This window comes from Phoxinus phoxinus (genome assembly GCF_949152265.1).
Source record: "Phoxinus phoxinus genome assembly, chromosome: 15".
Lineage (NCBI taxonomy): Eukaryota > Metazoa > Chordata > Actinopteri > Cypriniformes > Leuciscidae > Phoxinus > Phoxinus phoxinus.
The window spans coordinates 27,028,392-27,053,664 of NC_136890.1; the positions used below are offsets into that span (position 1 = coordinate 27,028,392).

Below are 25,273 nucleotides of genomic sequence, written 5' to 3' on the forward strand. Positions count from 1 at the left end.
AACTTGAAGTTTCACTTGATTAGTTTTTATTTCTGTTTCACTGCACTGGGTAGCCCCACCCACATTGAATTTTATTGGTCCAAAGTCCCTCTCTCCATGGCTGTATATTCAACATTAAAACATATTCGCTGTGATATTGTCGCTTTGCACAGTATTTTGCTCTCAGTGATGTCTCACAAAGAGATAAAGGTGTTGGTGTTTTGTCATTTGTTTTATTTAGTTGAACTGTTGATTTGTTTTTTTTCTATTTTAGGTGTTCTCTTATGGGCTTTGATCTGAACCGTCATTGGCAGGACCCTTCCCCTTGGGCCCACCCCACTCTACATGCCGTCAAACAACTTATTGTCCAAATGAGCCAGGACCCAGTGAGTATCCAATAAAAGCAGCAAAACCCCAAATGCAACCAAATGCAAAATCGAAGAAAGTGATGACTTAGAGTGATATTCTGCTGTCTTGTCTTTCCTTTAGTAAAACGCATTCTGAATCCATTCTGATATCTTTTGAAAATGTTTTTTTTTTTTTTTTTTTACGAATGAGCAAGTACATAACCAGCCAGTGTTCAAAGCTATATGCTTGCCTTAGCTCGATTCAAAACGGTAAATTTGCAATAATGTTTTTAATTCCAGTGGTACTGGTGGATTTCCACGGGAAATTCGAACATGTCTTTGCGTCATTACGTCACATCTGAACACATAAAGAAGGTGTCACGGCTTGTAGGCTATATTGCGTGTGAGGATGTTGGAGGTGGAGATTTATAGCCTTTTCTCACAGCACTTGATATAAATAAACCTATCAATTTGATGGTGGATTCAGAAAGGTTCAAACGACAATCACCAGTGACAACTGGAGATTCACCCATTGTAAAATGCAAAAGACTTCGGACTTCAGAGTGGCTACAGAAAAAAAAGAGACTGCAAACTGGCCCATGCGAAAACAAGGATAAATATCGGAAGGGCATTAATCACGCAATGCTGATGTTGTTAACATTAACAATTTGAGTTAAAATTTTGTGAAAATTATAAAAAATGCTGCTGGCGGCGGGCAATAAAAAAAAAAAAAATAATAAGCTGGCAGGGAAAGAGTTAAAAATAATTGTTTTAACCTGCCTTGATTGATTGATTGATTGATTGATTGATTGATTGATTGATTGATTGATTGATTGATTGATTGATTGATTGATTGATTGATTGATTGATTGATTGATTGATTGATTGATTGATTGATTGATAAAACAGACAAATGAATATTTCACAGCACCAATAAAATGCTATGTTTTTTTATATGCTGGGGGGAAACAACCTTCACATGGCTCACTTCTCTCTGTATGTTAAACTAGGTTAGTAGAAAGTATTTTAACCTTGAGATTTATGCACAAAGGCACACATTTAGCACTCTGTCTTTGAAAGGTTATGTATAGTATGTATAACAACCTTGCTCAGCATATAGGAACCAATGTACGATTCAAAGCAGCTACAACTCAGCATTTTTCTCAATGAGTGTGTCTGTGTGAGTGTTTGCACTCCCTCTGCCCAGGTGTGTCTCCCACACACACACTCTCGCTCGTCTTGTCTTTTGTTTGAGAAAGCGCCGCCTCAACTTCCTTTATGTTCATTATAGCAGAAGAGTGAGGTTGTTGGATTAGTGAAGGTCAGATGCTGTCCTGGGAATCGTCTGCCCTTTCCTGCTCTTTCACATCCTGATAAGACCGGCAGGCACACTCCGGAGCGGAGGGCAGCGCCACGCGGCTTAACCTTTCCCCCAGGCCTGACACACTGATCAATGTGTTGCTTCACGGCAGAGTGATCTGCTCATGTCCCTCACATCCCGACAACCACACACACATATGCTTCATTACATTGTGAAGTTAGATGTGAGGAACATTGCATAGTAACTTAGACTTTCCACGGGTTCTAAATGGATCCAAACAAGCAAATTTGTAACTTTTACTTGAACACTCAGTTTGTTTGAGCACACTGACCAAGCCTGACACAACAACATTGGTTTAATCGACCAATAGCAGACATGGAAAGTGTTTGGGGAAATCTGTCTGAGAATGGATTGAAGTCTGTCATTGCATTCAACAAAAAGTCACATTTTACTCACCAAGGCTGCATTTGTATGATCAAAAATACAGTAGTATTATTACAGTTTAAAATAACTGTTGTCATCATTCCTACAGTCTTCAGTGTCACATGATCCTTCAGAAATCATTCTAATAAGCTGATTTGCTCAAGAAACATTTCTTATTATATTCAATGTTAAAAAACAGTTATGCTGCTTAATATTTTTGTGAAATATTTTTGTAGAAACTGTGATGCATTTTCTTTCACAAGAACAGCATTTAAAATTTTATTTGCAATAGAAACCTTTTGTAACATATTCATGTCTTTACTATCACTTTTGATCCATTTAATCCATCCTTGCTAAATAAAAGTATTAATTTCTTTCAATAAATTAATCTCACTGACCCAAAGGCGTGCGTGTGCGTGTGTGCGTGCGCGTGCGTGCGCTTGCGTGCGTGCGTGTGTGTGTGTGTGTGTGTGTGTGCGCGTGTGTGTGCGTGTGTGTGCGTGTGTGTGTGTGTGTGTGTGTGTGTGCGCGTGTGTGTGCGTGTGTGTGTGTGTGTGTGTGTGTACATTATATGCACATTGATAATTTCCCAGATTGCCTGTTAAATTTCCCTGAATTGCAGTTCCTTAAATTCCTTTTCTTTTCATTCCGATTCAAGCTCCAATCCAACCCTGATGAGCAAGAAAGAAAAGAAAAGAAAAGAAAAGAAAAGAAAAGTACGGTAAAGAAAAGAGAATAAAAGATGCGGCTAGTTTAGACAGATGTGCAAGAAGCTGGTTTTATGAGGAGAGAGTGCACAGGAGAGAGGGACTCTGGGGAGAGGTAAACATTTCATAGCTCTCTCCGGATCCCACACTCTGGTCCATGTTTCATTCCCTTCTGTCCTTTTAAAGAGATTTAGTGGGGTTTGGGAAATCATAGTCACTTTCTCTTTTTTTGTGTGTAGTTGTTGCTAATAGCAAGCTCACAATAAGTTTGAGTAGGTGCCAGTTTAAGCACATTAAGCCAGAAGTTCACCTATCACTTAGAGGGGTCACCAAGGGAACATATCCAGGAAAATGTTATTTCCCTTGTATGTAATTAGTCATTAAGCTGATGCTTTTATCCAAAGCGACTTCCAGTGCACTTATTACAGAAACAATCCACCTGGAGTTTAGTTGCTCAAGGCAGTGTTCCACAGATCCTGACAGCCCTCCGTGAACCACATGATGTCACAAGCACTGATGTTAACACACTGGTGCTATTTTGTGCTGAAGTAATGCTTTTGGCCTGCCTTTCTTGTCTTTATTGAACTGTACATGTTCTTGTTATCTTATCACATTTAATTTGGACTGCAAACTACATGGAGCTGTAGATAAAGCTGTGAAAGTGTAGATTCCGCACCGCTGAAAAGCAACTTTTGGTTTCCATTTCAGATAATCACTAAACACAACACCAGCCCTTATATTAATTTGCAACTACCTTGTATGTGATCTAACAGCCATATATTGGCCCTTTCTTTTGAGATATCTAACACAAAATACAAGCATTAGCGAATCTAAGTAATGCCAGTCAAGTCAAATCTCCTTTATTTATATAGCGCAAACAGTGCTAACAGGGAAATAATTCAAGGATGCAAACAGTTCATTTCAGCTGTGCAGCAGCTCTAAAAGAAAATAGCGAAACACTTTACAACTTCACAGGAACAAATGAGTAATGTGGTATTAACATAGTAACTGCTATTAATCAATTAGTAAGTAATAACGCTCAGTTGAATGAGGTAGTTCACTACTATTTTTTTTCATACCTCCCAGAGGGCTATTAAAGGAGTAGTTCATTTCAGAATTAAAATTTCCTGATCATTTACTCAGCCCCATGTCATCCAAGATGGTCATGTCTTTCTTTCTACAGTTGAAAAGAAATTAAGATTTTTGAGGATAACATTCCAGTTTTTTTTCTTTTTTTTTTCTCTCTTTTTTGTAAGAGAGAAAAATCATGTAATGTTTTTCTCAAAAAACGTAATTTCTTTTCGACTGAAGAAAGAAAGATGACGTGGGGGTGAGTAAATGATTAGGAAATTTTTATTCTGAAGTGAACTAATCCTTTAAGAACTTTACAGGTTCGTAATTAATGTGAATAATGTATGATTTAAAGTGAAGATAACGGTAGCCCACTATAGTAATTCTATCCTTCTAAAGGTTTTACTAATTATTTTGATCAGTATTCTGAAGTGAACAGCTTTATTACTCCCTATAATAATGACAGAAGTCATTGTAAGCTTTGACGTTTGAAGGTTTTTGATAGTAACCTGATGGATTTGGTGATACTTGAGTAATTGCTAGTGGATTACCATGATCTTCACTTCACTTTAGAATACTGTTCCAAATAATTAGTAATTCCTTAAAAAGGATGTAGTAACCCCTTGAGTCAATAGTAGTGGGTTGCCATAATCTTCACTTTAGAATACTGATCCAAATGGCCAGTAATTCTTTAGAAGCATTTAGTGACACTTTGACTCATTACTATCCAAAAGCGTACAAAACCTCAAAAGCTTAGTGTCTCCAGTCATTACTTGAGAGTTATCATGCTTTTCGCCCTAGAATACTGTTCCAAATTATTTGTTCCTTCTGAAGGATTTGGTTATACTTTAGTCATTAGGTGACCATGATCTTTATTTGGTTATTAACCTGTATATAGTAGTTCTTACTAGTCCTCTGATCATTTTTATTTAAGATGTGTTTGATTGGTTTTGTATCCATCTTGATTTTATAGATGCACTCCATTAAGTGGTAATCTTGGGAAATCACGAGAAATATCAACTCTAAGAATGAGAAGTATGCTGTTGTGAGATGTGCCTGCTTATATGAGCTGCTAATGTCTGTGTGGCAGTTTGGATTTTACTTTTGCGGTGGTTGTTGTTGTTGTTCACAATATGGTGTGGAGAGTTTTTGACTGATAAATGCTTCCCAGTATGCACAACAGAGGAGGAGAGATCAGGATGGGGAAATTCTCTTCTCCCCAACACCACACTGAGCATCTCACAGCTATACTGACAAAAACATACAAATGCAAACAAGCACACTCACACATACTCAAACGCAAACACAGACTCATACAAATATTCATGCCATGCGAGATCTCAAGCCAGACTGGCATTGGCTGCGTTCTCTATGGTTAATCACATTAGCTACAGCACAGATCAAAGCTATGGGATGCCAATCTCTGTGCCAGCCCAGTAACGGGGGCAATGCCCACTGGCACATTCCACCAATATGGTACACTTTGGTTCCCCATTATTAATTTTTTAACTCGGAGTCATAACTTTCTTGTTTTTGTGTTGGGTAAGTTACTCTAAAAAAGTTTCTAGCTACTATTTATGTTCAATGGAGTAATTTGATTTCTGTATTTCTGTATTGCATTACTTATTACTAATTACTTTCTTAATCCCATATCAACCCCGACCAGTTGAACAATACAATGATAGACATGAAACTGCTCTTTTAAAGGGGACATGACATGAGAAATCAAATTTTCTTTTGATATTTGACGTACAAGAGGTCTTTGCACCATTAAAACATCCTGCAAGTTTAATCGCTTAAAGAGTCCTCATTATAAACAAAGCATTTATTCATTCAAGCACAAAAAAACCCAGCTCGTTTCGGATATTGGGGTACATGTGATGTCACACGAGCATATGCCTGCCTCCAGAGCAAGACATCGACGAATAGTTGTACATCATCGCACCTCAGGCCCCGCCCACTGGGATTCAGTCACTTAACAGCTGACACTTGCCTTCGAGGATCACATCAAAAGCAAATAGATCCCATTATAATCACTGACGCTGTCGACACTGCAGTATACAGATACCTGTTCACTTTACTCCACGTGCTTGAGTCTTGACAGGAGGACAAATGGAAGAGTAAATAGAAGCATAAAGGATTCTCCGCTTTGACGCGTCCTGTTTAAACAGCTCGTTTGCATCTCTGTACAGATTTCAGAAGGATATCAGCATCAGTAACAAATGTATGGTTCATTTTTAATGGATGAGTATTATGTGTTTGTTCAGAGAATTTGACCAAAGATTGTTTTGTAAATGAGGCACAGTGCTATGGAGAGTTTGCAAAGAAACATTTGTTGACAGATGAAGCAGTCAGCAGTATTGGATCTGACAGCACTGAGGGTAGTGCATGACATCCTGGTCGATAAAGACCGGGGTATGCGTTGAAGTGTTAACTGTTATAACAGTAATAACTACTTTTGTTTCGGAGGCCTCCTACAACAGGTTTACATGCATCGAAGGTCCAAAAACAGTTAATTTTCTCATAAAATTGCACATCACCGCATTTTTCAATGATTCTCAAACGACTCGACGGATTGATCAGTCTCTCTGAATCCCTCCTTTCCACGAACCTGCTCTGCTCTGATTGGCCAGATGGCCAAGTCTGTTGTGATTGGTCTGCCGCTTACAACGTATTTCGGAAGCTAAACGGCCATTACCATAACTGAACTTCAGCTCTCGAGGCTTCCTAAAGCTCTCCGATTGTACACACTGTAAAGACCGTAACAATGATGTCGATTTTACCATATCAAATGAGCGTGAGTCCGATGAATGAAACATTGGAAAGAACTACTTAAAGGACTAAAGTTAGCAGGAGACCTACGTTCACAATATAAAACACAAAACTACGAATTTTGAACACCCAGTAGAAAATATATACATCAATAATTATTCATACTTAAAGGTTATGATTCTGAGGAGCAAGCTGGTCCAAATAAACTGGGTACTGACCCATCTTTCAAGAGCAAACGTTTTGCTAATCCCGCATTGAACTCCCGCATTGAGATTTGAGAAGCAGTCGTCAGTAAATGTTGTTCGCTGACGTACAACATAGGAAGGCATTATGCAAATTAATTTTCTAATGACATAGAACCGTCACGCAATGGGATTCGAAAATACAATACACTCGTTAAGGCTGTTCAGAGTCGATTCTTTCTTTTAGGAGACAATAACTTTATTTATTGTGCACTTTGGACTTTATAACTTTGAGTGATATAGCTGTTTGTGAATGTAAACTTTCTGCACTGCATGAAAGGGAATATTCGAAAAACCATAATAGGGTTTAAAAAGGGGAAAAAGAAATACTGCATCATACACACTCACATATACAATTGCACACACACACACACACACACACACACACACACATTGTAGCACTGATAATTAGGCTATTTAATAGCAAGCAGTGTTCAACGCCAAGCCAACACAACACACAAGCTCACTGATCCCAGTATGCTAACACAGACCACGCTAAGCTAATGCATGCTAATCTACAACACTCAACATTTAATTGCACAAAACCACTTTTGGTTAACATATATTGCATTGCAGTAGGCTTACACATACTGAGACAAATATGTTTTAACCTGTGCTGGCAGAGAGTGCACTTTTAGACATTTTTATTGCACTGCTCAAATAAAACCAGTTACTAATATGAAGTTTATTGCATTTCTACAGGAAATTGACAACGACTTTGTATTTGCATCGAGGATACTGCTACTTTAGTCCTAATTAATCCGTTTATTAATGCTAAGTGTTTTCATAACCTTTTTTTTCAGTGGTAATGAAAAACCTTCAGGTTTATTTGTTGTTGTTTTGTGTCAGAAACAAGCCCATATTTAGGGTCATTTTGAACACCTCATTGATCCGATTTTATGTTCAATCCATCTCTTTGAGCACTAAAGTTACCTGAGTGGGTCTAAAAAACCGAAACAATTCGCCAAATTACACTCTCCAGTGAGCACTGGTCAGGTGAGAAAATGACTCAAAGTTAGTGATGCAAGTGTATATAATCTATCCATGAGCACCAAGTATTTGTTTAGAAAAAATGAAAGAGAAAGAGAAGGGGAAAGAATAAGGAAACAAATGGACCTATCTCCCGCGCAAAACGCTGCTTTTCCAGCCCATTTATCATGGAAAGAGAGGGATTCTTTTTGATTGGCTGATTACCTCGATCATTCATCATGGCCCAGATATCCCCACCAATCTGACAACAGCATTTTGGATAATTTGTTAGAGATGACAAAAGGGCCGGTATTGCCATGGTTCATTTCTGACCTTTTTAATATTAGAAAATTAATTTTCCATCTGAAACAAATGTATTAGATCCTGTCAGGCTGGCCAGATGAATATTGCACCTTGAAACCCCCCCTTCCCTGTGTAGTTGCTGCTCCTTTTCCTCTCTCTCTCTCTCTCTCTCTCTCTCTCTCTCTCTCTCTCTCTCTCTCTCTCTCTCTCTCTCTCTCTCTCGTGTGTATAAGCCGTGGTGTGTGGTTCTGATAGTGGCAGAAAGCAGTCTTGCGAGAGAACGAGAGAGAAAGACAGATAAAGAAAGAGTTGAGACGTCCTCTGGTGTCAGACGCACCTTTCTAAGCGATCGCCGAGATTTACGGGCAATTTACGTCCATCATCACTTCCTGTCCTCCGTCCTTCCATCATCTCACATTCAGTGAATCTCTGAAATATCTGGACTTGTCTCTTTCTCTCTTTCTTTCCCTGTCTCTCTCAAGTTTTTAAGGGTACAAGCCAAGGGACAAGTCAGATGAGCTTCTGCTGTTTGGTTGGAGATGGTTGGTTTGGACTGAAATGATCCACAGTCACTTCCTCATATAAATAAAAATGATTATGAGTTTTAGTTTTATCAGTATTTCCTTTCCATGCTGAATCAATTTGGCATTAAGGGCTGTTTAGTCAAAATGATGGTCCATCTGGTTGGAAAAATCACCATTTTAGCAATGAATAAAGTTCAAAAGAGCAGAATTTATTTTTGTAACAATGTAAAAATCTTTTCTGTCACTTTTGATCAATTGAATGTGTCCTTGCTAAATAACTGTAATAATCTCTTTTTTTAAAATCTTACTATCTCTAAACTTTTGAACAGTAGTATATTCCCTTATAGCCATTACATATTTAAAACAGTAATATCCTATACTAAACCTAATCTTGACAAACTATATATCATTTGAAAGCTTACAATCTCTAGTTTACATATTTGGTGACTGATTTTCTAAATAAGTTACAGAGGAGCCGTAATTTATCAATTTGCAACAATAATATTTTCATACTCCCCTTGGAGGCTGATTTATACTTAGTATAGCCTCTTCGCAATAGACTACGCGTTGGTTTTCATTTATACTTCTGCGTCGTTGTCCGCGTTGACGCGCAATTACACATGCAGAGGGAGTGTGTGAAACCCGAGGGAGGGGTTCTAGCAGACCAATCACAGCGCTTGCGTCCGGGTAGAATTGACGCGTTGTTACATTTTTGGAGAGGTGCACGTCAGGGTACGGCGAAGGGTACGGCGTATGGTACACGTCTATGTGTATGCTACGCCGTACCTACTGCGCGCACCCGACGCAGAAGTATAAATTGGCTAAGGCGTGTTCAGACCTTTATTTTGAAATAGTGATGAACATGAAAAATCATGAAATAATGGTAGAAACCTCAGTTTGTTTTCATGCCAAAAGGTCTGAACATTTTTTAAAATCTGCCAAACTTCCAATAATACTTCTGAATAGGATGTCTACTTCATAAATTGTATGAAAATTGTAAAAATAATGATTCAGATCACTCAAACAACATATAAGGCGCCCTTATATGGGCAGTAATGTCAACTAGTGAAAAAGTTTGGTACTGCGGCCAAACAAAATCTCACTGAAAGCTTATTTTTTGAGATATCAACCTAAAATTTGAAACACAACTTGTTCAGAATTTTGGCTTTTTTTTTTTTTTTGTTGCATTTTTAGAGTCCACCAGGTTTTGAAAATATATATTTTATATAAAATATGAATAATTACATTTTTAACATTGTACATTTTTTATAAACTCAAACTTCTATAGCTTTTTTCCTGTTTAACTTTCTTAATTTATTTCACTTCTACAAAAATCTGCCTCTTCTTTAAAACAAGACCAATCTTACATCTATACCCCAAAGCATTCTTGAATTACAACCATTTAAGTTCAGAATGTGCATTTTCATGTCTATTAAAAAAAGGGGGGGTGCCGCTTAAGAGGATATATATATGAATGTCATCACAACATTGAACAAATACCAAAATATTTATTATTTTAGCTATTTTACCCAGCTAAAAATGTTTCAGTCACTTCTGATTTAGTCACTTTTTAGTCACAAGAGCTGCGTGCCATCCCTAATGAAGGAAGGAACGAGGATGGAAACTGTTGCGCTATATGGAACGCTGCCATTTTCCAGCCTGGCAAACATCTGAAAAGCAAGATATAATCTGAACTCTGTCTGATGAGCTGTCTTTTCAAAGATCATGCGCACAGACGCCTTTCCATCTTTTCTTTTCTGCTTTCGCTTTGCATGTAATTGTGTGTTTTGACCTCAATCAGAATATTTTCCACATCACAACTGTATTTCAAGTCTTGCATTATCAAAAAGCGCTCCGACTCTTTCTTTTCCCCTCGTCTGCGGAGGATGGACAAACTTCTGAGCGAGCAGAATCTGTTGCGTCCTCTCTTCATAGGTATTGCTGATGCTAAGTGCTTTGTGGTTAAATGCATCAGCTTCTAATCCTGCTTAAATCAGCACCATTTCTTAATTCATACAGATAAGCAGAGCATTTATGGGCCTTAACAGCCCAGACTAATTACTATTCCTTAGATAAGTGCTCGTCCGACTAAATTCTTTTGACCTTCCATTTCTACTCAAAGGAGCAGATAGACGTTTGCCTCCTATCCTCACATGCAGCTTTACAAAAAGTGTGATGGGCATTAACTTCATTTTTTTTTTTACATGTACTTGAATATTCAACTCGTCAACACTCAAATTATGCTCTATTTTCATATTCCTAATTTCTTAATTGCCCATAATTGCTTAATTACAAATTCAAATGAACAAATCTGGAGGTCAGAGATGCATGCTAATTGAACAATCAATCAGCGTTAAACTAGCAGAGTATTGTCCACCTTGATTGACAGCACATTAGGACTGTGTGATTGGCTGTCTGCTTGTTGACATTGAGAGCTGTAGATGGGAACTGTACTTTTCTGTCATGGACGTCCTTGATATTGCATAAGGAAAATCCAGTTGGCATTTCAGGACAGATATCATTTTCACCTTGAAATATGATATTTTAATTTACCACAGGATCTGTTGTGTCATTTCCTATGCTGTACATTTTCATGTCCATATATATATATACATACATATACATATATTGTATACATATACATATATATATATATATATATATATATATATATATATATATATACACATACAGTACTGTGTGTGTGTGTATATATATATATATATTAATTTTAAAAAGTGTAAAATTGTCTGTTATTTAAATGTCACCATTTTGTCACATTAATTTGTCAGTGTGAGTTATTTTAGTATTATTTATATATATTATTAAAGTAATTATTATTGTTTTGATTGTCCTTTTATTTTTATATTTAGTTTAGTTTATTATAGTTTACATTTGAATTTTAAGTTTTTGTAATTTTGTAACGTGCTTTTGACATTTTATTAGTATTTTGTTTGTTTTTTTAATTATTTCTATAATGTATTATTTATTTTTCAGAAAATTTAACAAACAAAATCCTGTTCCTTAATGACAACATCCTTCAGGACGTGACACCAGAACAAAGTATCAGCAATTTGATTAATTATTAAAAAAAAAAAATACTTGTATAGCTTCTTTTTTTAAGTTAGAGTGTTTAAAAGGTACTACATAAGATGAATCACCCAGGTATTACAGTCTTCTTTTTTATTTCACTTCACTTCTTTGTCTTTCATGAGCTCAGCACTATGACAGATGGCACCTGGTCCCAAATCAGTGTGGAAAGGTTACTTCTTACCCGGAGGTAGAGAACAGCTCTTGCAGAATAGAGCAGCAGCCATTTCATTTCCACTCTTAATTATGCTGTTAACGGTGCAAAATGAGCCAACGGACCTTGCTGAAGGAACACAGCACTTCATGCATACAGTCCCATTACACAGAGTGTGGTCTTAAGCATCTCTTTGAGCAAGAGAAAAGGTCACAAATGTGTTTGAACGTGTATGCATGAGTAAAGTCAGCGGCCCCACCCTGACTTTGTAATGCACGACGAGTATGTGGGCGATTAGACAGTTACCCGCCTCAATTGCACACTGGGAACCCCTTGAAGGAGCTGATGGAGCTACCTTAATGGTGACCAGTGTCTCTCTCTCTCTCTCTCTCTCTCTCTCTCTCTCTCTCTCTCTCTCTCTCTCTCTCTCTCTCTCTCTCTCTCTCTCTCTCTCTCTCTCTCTCTCTCTCTCTCGTTTTCCCTCCTCCTTGTTTTGTCTATGTGTTGTTTCTCCCTCTTCCTTGCGGGCTCCATCCATCAGACTGGCATGCGTGCAGCCGCCCCACTCTCAGCCACCATATTTCACCGCCTGCCATCAGAGGCCTGACAGCCCTGCGCTCACTAGGAAATTGCTTTGGCTGTGAGCGGAATTTCAAGCACCGGGTGCTGCCCGATCTCTCCCCCCACTCTCTTTCTCTCTCTCTTTCTCTCTCCCCCCACTCGCATCTCTCTCTCTCTCTCTCTCTCTCTCTCTCTCTCTCTCTCTCTCTCTCTCTCTCTCTCTCTCTCTCTCTCTCCATACATCTCCCCCCCTCTCGGTCTTTGACTCCTGATGTTTCTCTTTCTCTCTCGCTTGCTCTTCCTTACTTCTGCTTTACCTCACTCTCCCCTCGACCCGCGGGATTCGAGGTGCGCTTCGGAATGTGTAATGAAGAAAGAAAAGGTTTGCTGTAGATGGAGAGAGCGCGGGAGGGGGTCAAAGGGTAGAGGAGTGGGCCCTGTTATGCCTGCATCAGATGCTTACAATGTACACAACGGATTGAGAGAGATAGGCAGCCTCAAACAAAATGGCCATTACTTTGTTGCCGTATAGATACGCGTTGCAGGATGCTCCTTTTGATGCCTTGTCACCGAAGTGCTGTGACTCACTCCGTCTCTCTCTCTCTCATCCACACACAGTAACACACACTCACACACACACACACACACCGACGAGGCGCATCAAACGGCAGCCCTCCTCGTGGCGACACCTCATTCTGCTCGACAGCGTGATCCTCTCTCTCGACACAAAACCACACACAAGTGTCTCTCTCATCATCTTGCCAAGCGCTGGCTTAATGATGTGGCAGCCATGATGGAGCGGCAGTTTCCTGCACTGCAGTGCTGTTATACAGTAACTGAGAGAACACAGAGCCAAAATGGCGCGTGGGCGGATTGAGAGGGGACGTATCTGAAGGATTGTCCTTTTTTTGAGGATGTAAACACTCCACATATGTCTGTTTATTCTGTTTTCATGGAAGTTACGTTTTCAGTCTTCTTTGTTGAGATGTTTCTTTCTGGTGTCACTTTGCCATTTGTTTCTGAATTGAATTCCTGCTCCATGTTTAGTTTTTTGGGTTTTTGCTGACAAATATTATTGTATGTGTTTCCCGGTCCATATTAATCATTTATTCTGCATTAAACGGCTGAAATCCGGCCTGCGGTTGAGGAAGTGAGGCGTGCCTGCTTCGCTTGCTGACTCAGGAACATGAATTAATCCCTCTAAACTATGGCAGTTGTGACAGCTGTTCTATAAAACACCCAGGAGTGCTGTTGCTCTTTCACAGGACCGTGATGAATAATGTTTGCTTGCTCTGTGTTTCTATGGACAGGCAATCTCTCGTTGTCTGTGTTAACGGCAAAAATGAAAATGTACTCACCCTCGTGTCATTCCAAACCTGAATGACTTTCTATCTTCCCTTGTGCACAAAATAAGGATGTTTTTAGGAATTTTATTTTATCCAATGAAGTTACACTACCGTTATGTACAATTTGGCAATTCTCTTTTGCTTATGTCTGCATTTATTTTATCAAAAATACAGTAAAAACTGTAATCTTGTGAAATATTATTACAATCTAAATTCTTTTAAAACTTTCCTATTTTAATATGTTTTAAAATTTTAATTTATCCCTGTAATATCTAAGATGAAACTTCAGCAGGTATTACAGTACTTTTTGTAAAGATTATTTCTCGTTTGTTGAAGTGCTGTTGAAGTTATTTTAAATATTGTTCACAGTATGTTGTCTGCCTGTTCATCTTTCCACCTGTCTGTCTGGTCTCTCTCTCAATCATTGTGTCTCTCTCTCTGATTTACAGAAAGTGAGTTTGGAGTTCTACATTGACGTGCACGCCCACTCCACCATGATGAATGGCTTCATGTATGGTAACGTCTTTGAGGAAGAAGATAGAGTGCAGAGACAGGCCGTCTTTCCTCGACTCTTGTGCCAAAACGCGCCTGACTTCTCTCTTGTGAGTCTCATGGGTATTACCTTTTTTTGTTGAAAAAGACAAAGGCCCTCAAACTGCTGTATGCTTGTTGTTGTTGTTTTCTTTTTTTAGTTTAAGTAATATTTACAACTATTTTATTTTTGTCTTTTTTGCTACTTTGATGTATGTGCATAGAGTATGTTTACATGTTGCCTGCATAAGCATCTCTGCTTAAAGCATTAGGCCACTCAAAAATGAACTCACCCTCGTGTTGTTTTAAACCTGTGTGACTATCTTTCTTCTGTGGAACACATAAGAGTGCGACATTCAAAGTCAATGGCTCACACAATGTTGTTTTGAACCACGACATTCTTTAAAATATAACCTTTGTTGGTTGAGGAGATCCCCCCCCTTCCATATGTGAAGCGCTTTGAGGTCCCAGAAAAAGCGCTATATAAATGTAACATTATTATTACTTAAATTATTAAATTATTTGTTGTTCCACAGAACTTAGAAAGTCAGACAAGTTTTGAATGACAAGAGGGTAAGTGGTGACAGAATAAAATGTTTTGGGTGACATGTGTTGTAGCACATGCGGCGTTAACTGCTAGGCTGCTCTGACAGATTTAAGGACCTTTCTCACTGAGTGTGATTAAGCGACACCAATGTACGTCGCGATGAATCTAAATAATACATCCCTATGGAGCTATTCACACCGGGTGCGATAAATTTTATTTATTTATTTTACCACTGTGTCTATTTCTTTTCCGGTGCTCCGCAATGAAACAAGCCGTCCAATTAGATTCGAGCTTACCCAAGCCGAGTGGTGGCGCTGTTTTGAAAACCTGTGTAAACACCGAAGAAAAGTATTCCGGAAGAGAGACGAGAATGGAAGTTGATTGTTATCATTGGTGTCTGAGAACAGATTTATTTTTACATGTACTTTATTCAGATTATCATTCCTAGGCCTATTCCTTTTCCACTGAATTATGCGATCTGAAGAGCTTGGGACAGCGTACAGCGTAGTGTGATGATGACTATCCAAATGATGACGTTGTGTTCATTTCCTCATTCTGAGTTCTGCATGGTTCCGCACATAAACGACCGATAAAAACGTTTCTGCAGATGAAACATGAAGCCAAATAAATATAGTATTACAACGATATGTGTTTTTCATGCAGCTCTGGGTATTTTTTATAACAATAAAGAATAAGAAATGCTAATCAGGTGTAGCGTTCAGTTTATTATAAAACACTACAAATAATGCAAGTCTTCCCTTTATTTAATCAAAATCCACTTCCAGTTATTACACACACTCGATGATGGTTTTTGTGTAGTTCAAACTTTATTTATCTTAATTTACTGTTGTATGTTGTGCAGAAAACCTACGAGATACATACATGAGGATCAATGTATTCTCGGTCAGCGCCACCTATCGTGCAGCCGTGAATCAAGCTCCGTTCCTTGGACGATTCGCTTGCCTTTATCATGTCACGCTCAGTGTGAAAGGGTCTTAACTCTCATTTCTGTAAAATACTGTGAAATATCTCGTAAATTGTTCATATGTTACTATTGCGTTATGTGTGACTGTGTGTAGGATACAAAATTAGGAATGGCAGCATAATGGTGCGCATGACGTTACCAGATAACACTAAAGTTTCTCTCTGCCATTACACTGATAGGTTCCTTTTTTCTTCAGCAAAAGAAAGTCATTGGCTGAATTTCATCTCCGTCAGCCTTTTCACTCTTAGCTCTATACTCATTAGCAAACGGCGCATGGAAAAGCGTTATTGGTATTTTCTCCAAAAATTCAATACACCCCATAAATTAGTACATTTTTTGTTTCCAAGATGAAGCGCATCAACACAAGCTATTTTTCCAGGTGCCGGCAAGTAACCTTTTCAATTCTGCAGAGCAAGACAATAACCCGACTCAATATTGCTGATGAGGTGTCTATATGAGAGGAGCAGAGCCACTTTAACCATTTGCCACGGTGAAGCTCTTTTGGATGAGCCGGGAACCGCATGCTGATGAAGACACGCTTATATACGTCTAAAAAGATACATGAACCATCCGTGCACCCAGTGCCTTCATAACACAGAGCTGGAGAGATGTTATTGCGTCTGTTCATCGGCACAGACCGAATCTTCTATATCTCAACCCCTTCTCATTTTTCACTTGACAGCTATATTAATTGGTAATTTCCACACACAGTTTTCAATGTCAAAATGGGATAGCATGAATCAAGAAGATTGGTTGTTCTTTATTTGCTTTGTTTGTTTACAAATTTACTTCTGGTTTATTTTTCGTCTGTATTCAGAGGTATCGTTTGGATGGATGTGTCTTCCAGCTCATTGCACTCCTTCCACTCTTTCACCATTCTTCTTTCTTGTTCCTCATTTCATTTGGTTGCATTATAGTTTCCAGAGGATCTCATCATTATGATTATGATGTTTTGATTAAAATGGATGGTTGCAAAAAGTACAAATTGATAGTAGCTTGATAGATAAACTTTTGGATGATAGGTAATAAATAAATGTATATATAAATAAATGAATGGACCGATGGATGGTTACAAATGGATAAATAACATGGATGGATATATTATGGATAGAATGATGAACAGATTGACTGATCATTTAATAGATTGATAATTTCAGATATTGAAGGATGGATAGAAGTTGGATTGATTGATAATGAATAGATAAATGTATGTTTTATGGTTGCATGGATTGATAGACTTTGGGCCCGATATACTCACGGCAAAGGTGTTTACCAGCCAGAGCGAAGTTTTCCAGAAAGTTCGATTTGGCAAGATTTTTCTCCCGAAACGAAAACAAAACTTAATTTTGGCTTGATTTTGTTCGAAATGAAGTTACACCAGTCTGTTCTTTGATTTTACCTGAAGTGTATCTGGGCCTTTATAATGTATGGGTAAATTAATGGACAGAAGATGGATGGATGGATGGATGGATGGATGGATGGATGGATGGATGGATGGATGGATAGAAAAATGGGTAAATAGATAAGTAGATGGATAGGTAGGTGGATGGAGAGATGGATGAAAATATGGGTAGATATATAGATTGGTAGAGAGAAAAACAGACAGGTGGATTAATGGATGGATGGATGGAAATATGTGTAGACAGTTAGACTGGGGGTTAGTTTGGATGGATGGATGGATAGATGTGTGTGCGTGTGTGCGCGCGTGTGTGTGACCTCAACACAGTGTTGTATTTTGCTTACCTACAGTTTTACACCAGTGATGGTCCCATTGTGGAGGTCCCCCTCTCCCCTCCCTGCGGCCCCTTATGCTCGGTGTCGCTCTCTTTGTCAGCATGCAGTTCCTCCAGCCTGCAACAGTGACCTTCAGCATGCAGGAAGTGTGACATTTCAGTAGCTCAGCCAGCAGAATACGGGCAGAGGACTAACCTTTATTGCCCAGTCACCCATCTAGAATTTGCAGACTTCTCTCATACTTACACAAAGAGCCGCTTTTCACAGCCTATGAATATTCTCTGCCTCACAGAAAAAATGTCACCACATTATTTATGATTCTTTATAAATGCTGTTTGTGTTTTCTGTGTGTGTGTGTGTGTGTGTGTGTGTGTGTGTGTGTGTGTGTGTGTGTGTGTGTGTGTGTGTGTGTGTGTGTGTGTGTGTGTGTGTGTGTGTGTGTGTGTGTGCGTGTCTGTGTGTGCGCGCGTGCGTCTGTGTGCGTGTCTGTGTGTGCGCGCGTCTGTGTGTGTGTGGTGACAGGAGGGCATAGAGGGCAGGTCTCCAGCTGGCATGTTGCCCTCTCTCTCTCTCTCTCTGCCTATTCAGCACACAGCCATCCCAAAGTTCATCCGGCATATTGAGGGAGCGCTGCCTCTGGAGAGAGTCATGTCTCAACTACGCTTAGCCACCAGCTACACGTCACACTGACACTAGATCAGTCACCTTTCTTGGGCAAAAGCAAACATTTACCAGCCATTATAGCTGAGCCATGGAAAGGCACAGAAAGTGCAGTGTAAGCAAGCACACAACTGCAAGAAAAGTGGAGAGCAAGGAAAAGTTGCCAGCAAGCTTAAGTACTTTTGTAATGGACAAAGTGGCATAAATTATCAGGCCAATCCAATGCGATCCATAATTAGTTTCCTAAATCCAATCAATAGCTTCCTCCTTGTAGCACTCTGAGCCTAGTGTACAATAAATCGGTTTTGTGTGGGGTTTTTTTTTTTTTTTTTTTTTTTAGTGTAATGTGATGGGACCATCAACACACAAACAATACTGTATTATTTTATTTTCAATTCATTATTCTTTTATATTATTCTTTTTTTACTTTAATATTTATTTTAAAAAATTATTCATGTTTATTCATATTTTATTTTATTAAATAAATAATCTATGTTATTTAGATTATTTTAGATTTAATCATTTCAATTATATATAAAGTTATTCATTATTCATTTGTTTATTGATTGATTCCACTGTGTTCTTGCGAACAAAGCCTTTAAAACTAAAATAGTTAGTCAGTTATTCAATAAATAATGCAATATAATACAACTTACTAAATGTCAAATCAAAGTCTCCAGCATTTTTAACAGTTTTTACATTGCATGCATAATAACTAAATACAAAAATAGTGTAACAACAAGCATATTTGTGCTTTTTTTTTTTTGTTAATACTGACTGTTGTTCATGTATTATTTAGTCTCTTTCTTTTTCGGACCATTAGTCAACAAATCCTCAGTAAACACAGCAGGTGTCATAATCATTGCAGGTATGGAGGAGATGCCCTTTTAATTTAACTGAGCTGAGTGCTCACTAAAAAACCGCTCACTCACACATCTTTTTTTCCCCAAGCAATTTCAAGTTCATTTATATTCAAACGAGATCAAACGTGGTGATTTCTGAGTAGGCGAGTTGTTTACTCCATCCATTTCCAGTTTGACCCATTCACGCAGATAGGCGGGCATTGAAAGAGTTATCAGCCAATCACAGCGATGTTTTCATGGTTTCCTCACTCAAAAAACATCCCTTCTCCCAAGTAAGTCTTATTGTTCTTCTCTATTCTCTCTGTTTTACCGTTATTAATCATTCTGTTGTGTTATCTGTGTGTCTCTGTGCAGTCCAGTACAACGTTTAACCGTGATCTGGTCAAGGCCGGCACCGGCCGACGCTTCCTGGGTGGTCTGTTGGACGACACGTCGTACTGCTACACGCTGGAGGTCTCCTTCTACAGCTACCTGACAGCAGGAACCACCTCACCTGTGCCGTACACTGAGGATGGCTGTATCCTTTCAGTCCTTCTTCAGCTCATATACATACATACATGTTTAATTCAGTGAGTTACTTGAAATTGAATAGCAATTTCTGAGTGAAAATGGTTTCAAAGTATATCCTACACCGTTTTTTATTGTACTATTCAAAAATGTTATGCATTTAAATTAATCAAAGGTGACCGTTAAGACATTTATAATGTTTAAAAAATGCGGTTCCTTTAAACTTACTGTTAATTAAAGAATCATAAAAAAGTATCATGGTTTCCACAAAAATAGTAAGCAGCACAACCGTTTTCAACATTGATTATAAGAAATGTTTCTTGAGCGATGTCTGCTACCTTTCACGTCACATCTCAAAAGAGCCACTAGTGAAGGATTTGGGACAGTGTGCATTGAGACGAATGGGAACTCTAACAGAGTTTTCTCCAGTTTTTATAGACTTTGTACACTTCTGTTTCTCTCTGTTCTCCTCGGGTATCTCTGACCCTAATACCTCCTGCTGTCTGAAAGATAAAATGAACAGATGAAGGACGAACTTCTCATTTTGTTTCGCCTCTCCAAATTTGTTCTGTTTCATAGTGAACTGATCAAGTTTTGGGTCTTTAGATACAGGAACCACAGGTCGTTTTATTGACAGAGAGGTATTGAAGAGGAACTGGAAGTTGTTTGTGAGTTGGTTTGTTCAGTGACAAGCAAACACCCCGGTCACTGTATCTTCCCTAAAGAGTCTTGCTTCAACTAGAGCGATCAAGAACTCCACTCTCATTGAATTTTCCCTTTCATGAGGAACATATGGCTGCTGTAAAGACCCGATTTTCTCGAATCGATGCTGCAGCTCCGTAGACAAAAGCCAATGACTTGTGCTGCTGTCTTACTTTCTGAAATTATCTCTCCAATGTTGGTGCACCGAGCGACATACTGGGTGGTGTCACGGTTCGATAATGAAGGCTGGGGTGATTATGTCACACTATTGAAGCTCGGCTCTCTTCCCTGCATTAAGCTGCATGCCGGTCGTACAACTCCATCCCCTTATTTACCGGGAGCAATGCTTACTCATTGATCTCTTAATTATTCTGGGAATCATTATCAGAGAGCAAGGCTTTGACCTGGTTGGCTGTTAGACACACGAGAGACGTCGACTGGCCAAGTCGTGTCGATGAGGATGTGGTGTGAGCGTGTCCATGTGAGTATCTTTGTGTTCATAAGAACATAATGCATATGTTTCAGTATGAAAATAAGCCAATTTCTTCAACAATCAGGGTGATTTCTAAGGGTTAAGGTTTATCCTGCTTTAAAACCTATATTTCTGAGCAAACACCAGCAGATGTACAATCCATTTTTTGATTAGGGGCAATTCTAGGATTTTAGTACGGGTTGAACTCATTTAGGGAATATTTTTTTTCTCTAATTGGAACACCTTAGCAATGCTCAGGCAACCACCAAGAATACCCTATCAGTGCCTAGCAACCACCCAGAACACCTTGGCAACTGCCTAGAAACCATTCTGAATACCCTAGCAACCACCCTGAACACCTTAGCAATTGCCTAGAAACCATCCAAAAAATACTCTAGCAGACGCATATCAACCACCCAGAACACCTTAACAAACAACTAGCAATACCCAAGCAACCACCCAGAATACTGCAGCAACTGCATAGCAATCATAACAACCAATGCCTAAGAAACCACCAAGAATACCCCAGCAAACTGCATAGCAATCACCCCGAACACATAAATAACCAATGCCTAAGAAACCACCAAGAATGCCCTAGCAACACCCTAGCAACCACCCAGAATACCCTTGCAACTGCATAGCAATCATCCAGAAGAACGTAACAACCAATGCCTAAGAAACCACCAAAAATTCCTTAGCAACACTCTAGCAACCACCCAGAATACCCTAGCAACCTCATTGTAGCTGCTTAGTAATACCATAGCAACTACCCAGAACACTTTAGCGGCTAGCAACTGCACAGCAACCAGTACTGACCAGATGAAGGAATAATATTTAATGAATACTTTCAACGAATGATTAGTGAAGGATTCACAGCTAAGTTAATAACAGAGGCTAAGATAATAACAGGGGCTAAGATGAAAGACCCTAAATAGCCATGGCTTTTTTTTAAAGATAATACTGTCTCCAGCAATACAGAACCAGGGAGCTTTTGGGAAATAGTGGGTGTTTTTTCGGGGTGTTCTGTGCAGATTCATATCTGAATCTGAGGTTGAAAGCTGCTCTATATGAAGGAGTGCATTCCATGACTAAAAGGTCTCTTTGTGCAAACCCGAGATGTGTGTAGCTTAAGTGCCCTCTAGTGATAGGAAAAGGGTTCGCTGAACTTTACTATGAGTGCGTGTGTGTGTGTGTGTGTGTGTAAGCGCGCGTGTGCGTGCGGTCATATGTGTGAGCATTTCACCCCTGTATCACTCTGTCATGCACCCAGCTGCTAGACGCTCGTATTTACAGGCCTCTCTTGCATGAATTTATTTATTTGTTGGGTGTTTATCTCAGAGCGAGCAGTAAAGCTGCTGACTGATGCCTCATCGCTTTCACTGTTTCTCTCCGCTCACCTGCTGCCTCGCTGGGCTGTCATCTCCAAGGCCCAGCCGCTCTAGTCGCGGTAATAAGAAACCCATCCATGTAGAATTACTCCACAGCCCTGCAGATTATTTTCCCTTAGTGACAGAGAAAAGATAGAAACAACAAAAAAAGGCAATTTACAGCTTGCTGGAAAGAGTCATAACTTACCTGTGAGGCCTCTCTCCTTGAAACAGCATTTTTTTTACCCATCACTTAAAACATCTGTGCCGTGAAGTAGCGACAGGTTAAAGCTGATTGTGGGCTGTGCTGTTTATTAGGTAAACACAAGCTAACAAAAAGGAACCTGCCACTCTGGACGGGAAGAATTGTGGGAGATGTTCGGTACAAACCTGGAAACGCTTGCATGTTTTAGTGGGAGAACCACTTTAAATGTTGTTCTCACAAGTCAGCTTTCGACATGTTTCAGTATAATGAAAGTTTCCTAAACTTGACTTTCACATGTACAGCCATACACACAAACAGAGGAATATAGATTTGAAAATGTTCTCAATTGCTAAGAAACATATAGCACATTCTATAGGAAATCATATTTATTTATTATAACAAATGTGTTGTATTAATGATATTATTAAACATTACATATTATAATAATAATTATAAGAATTTGACGTGTGTGTGTGTGTGTGTGTGTGTGTGTGTGTGTGTGTGTGTGTGTGTGTGTGTGTGTGTGTGTGTGTGTGTGTGTGTGTGTGTGTGTGTGTGTGTGTGTGTGTGTGTGTGTGTTTAAACTTTGAAGCAGGGGTACTGTAATCTTCATAAATTTCAGATAAAAAAATAATCCAATCCAGTTTTTCAAAACATTTTGATTTTGTGTTTACAATATTTGAGGAAGATGGATGTTTGAGGAAAAGATCTTGCCACCAGGTAGTTCTGTCATGACAACTCTCTGAGTGTTTGGCATGTTAATGGATATGACAACGTTGATATGTTTGGTCTTGGCGGAATAGATCTGCTATGATTCTGCTGCAGAGCAAGTCTGGGACTTGCTACTGCCAATACACACGCGACACGCTGCTATGAGCAAGTAAGACATGCTGCTGCTGTACAATATACAGTAGCATACATGAATTACCCATAGCAGATCTATACAGGTGGAGCTGGGGAAGCTGGAGGGTTTCTGAAAGCGCACTGCAACTGCTATAGCAAATGCTAACCAAGTATTTGAAGGTTGAGCTGTGAGCTCATTGTCTACTCATACAGCAGAAACCAATCAGTAGTGATGTCAATTTCGAAATACTGCTTCATGAAGCTTCGAAACCTTTAAGAATCTTTTCTTCTGAATCAATGGTTTGGAGTGTATCAAGCTGCCAGTCACGTGATTTCAATACATCTTTATTACGTCACTGTTATTTCGTCACTGTTTATTATAACTGTTTCGAAACATTTAGAAATTTTAATGGTTCACCGCTGGGGGCGATGATCTCTGTCAACCCATGAATCATGAGGAGTCAATGAACAAGTGTCTGTGGGTTTTACCTGATCTCTGATCAGTTTTATACATTTGTAGACGTTTTAATTAAACTTTAGTAAAATAATTAAATGTTAATAGTCTATTAATGGCCTGTTTAGCTCAGCCATTCATAGAACAAGCAAAACAAACCCTGACGATTGATAAAAGAACATATAGACACTTGATAATCAAATGATAAAATAAGATTTGTAAATTTGTTTTTATGCATGTTTTGCCCGGGTTTTTGTTGCATTTTCACTGTTCTGACCACTAGGGGTCACTGTAGAGACGGGTGTCGGATTGTTTCGAAGCCTCGACACAATACGGCACATTTGCTTCAACTGTTTCAGTGTTCCACGAAGCCTCGATCTGCCCACCACTGCCAATCAGCTGTGCCCTGTAGAGAATGATGTGATTGCAATTGAGTTAAGGACCTATCAGCCTGCGCCACCTAGAGTTTCATGACAGTACTTTGTATTTAAAGTAAGGGGGTTTTAAAGTGGGGCCTGCTGAATATTTCAGAGATGTCAGAAAGACCAAGTTCACATAACTTTTTAACACATAACATTTTTTTTTCAATTACGCCTGGTTCATTACGGGTTTTCACACTTTTTTAGGTAGTCAACTGATCCTGAAAAGCACTATACAATTTTTTTTTAATTTTTTTTTATAAAAATTGATTTAATTAATAATAATATTTTCCAGATAATATTTGAATCATTTATTTTGGCTTTAGTAAAATGACAACATCAATGAGTCTAAAAATATAAACTGCCTTTATATTTTAAGAGGATCGTCATATTCGGGAGTCCTTGACATTAAAAAGTTTGAAACCCCCTGCATGGTTTAAGATGTTAGTCTAGACTAGAATGGATTTTAGAGGCCAAACTATTGAGGAAAAACTGTACATGGTGTGACTTTTAAAAGGTTATTACGTTGTAGAACTGGAAAAGGGTGTGTGTGTTAGTTTGTGTGTGGGGCACGTGAGGGTTGAGGGTGTCTGCCTTCAGTAGTGGAAGGGTATTTGCCGTGGCATGTAGTGCAAAGATTGGGGGCAAGAGGTTACCAGAATGTGACATGCCACTTTTTACAGGCCGGTTGGCAGGTCTATGGAGCGTGCAAATTATCAGCAGAGACCTTTACAGACATGACTTCACTCCCCGGTAAAAACGAAAACAATGACAACATTATAATTACCTGCAAAGGAATAAATTCACCTTTCCTAACCCCACTAAACAAACACGCACTCATACACACATGCATAATGTACTCCTAATGTTGACAGTGGCACCACCTGGATAGAGATCTCACCATGTATCATAATGCTGCATTCATGACAAAAGACATTGAAAGATCCTTCAGTCAAATGGCTTAATTTCTCACATTTTTTGCTTCACCTTTTTCTCATTATAGAATACTGAGCATATCGGGAATATTGAGCAGCGGCACTGAGGGAATAATTTAGCACATTTAACGATTTAACATTTACCACCTGTAATGTCGCACGAAACTGAAGAAATTTATGATGGATGCCCGACTCGGTCGCTGTTAACCTGTAACCGATTTTTTTATCATCGTCACAGCA

At 38.9% G+C, this 25,273-nt stretch overlaps 1 protein-coding gene across 1 annotated transcript in view; it reads left to right on the top strand.

Annotated features, from left to right (window-relative positions):
- LOC307012279 (cytosolic carboxypeptidase 6-like) overlaps positions 1 to 25,273 on the top strand; it is a 307,878-nt gene that overhangs the window by 265,307 nt on the left and 17,298 nt on the right. The window contains exons 9-11 of the mRNA XM_079638766.1: positions 254 to 365; positions 14,259 to 14,411; positions 19,484 to 19,646. Of these exons, the coding sequence (XP_079494892.1) occupies positions 254 to 365; positions 14,259 to 14,411; positions 19,484 to 19,646 (428 nt within the window). The remainder of the gene's footprint in view (positions 1 to 253; positions 366 to 14,258; positions 14,412 to 19,483; positions 19,647 to 25,273) is intronic.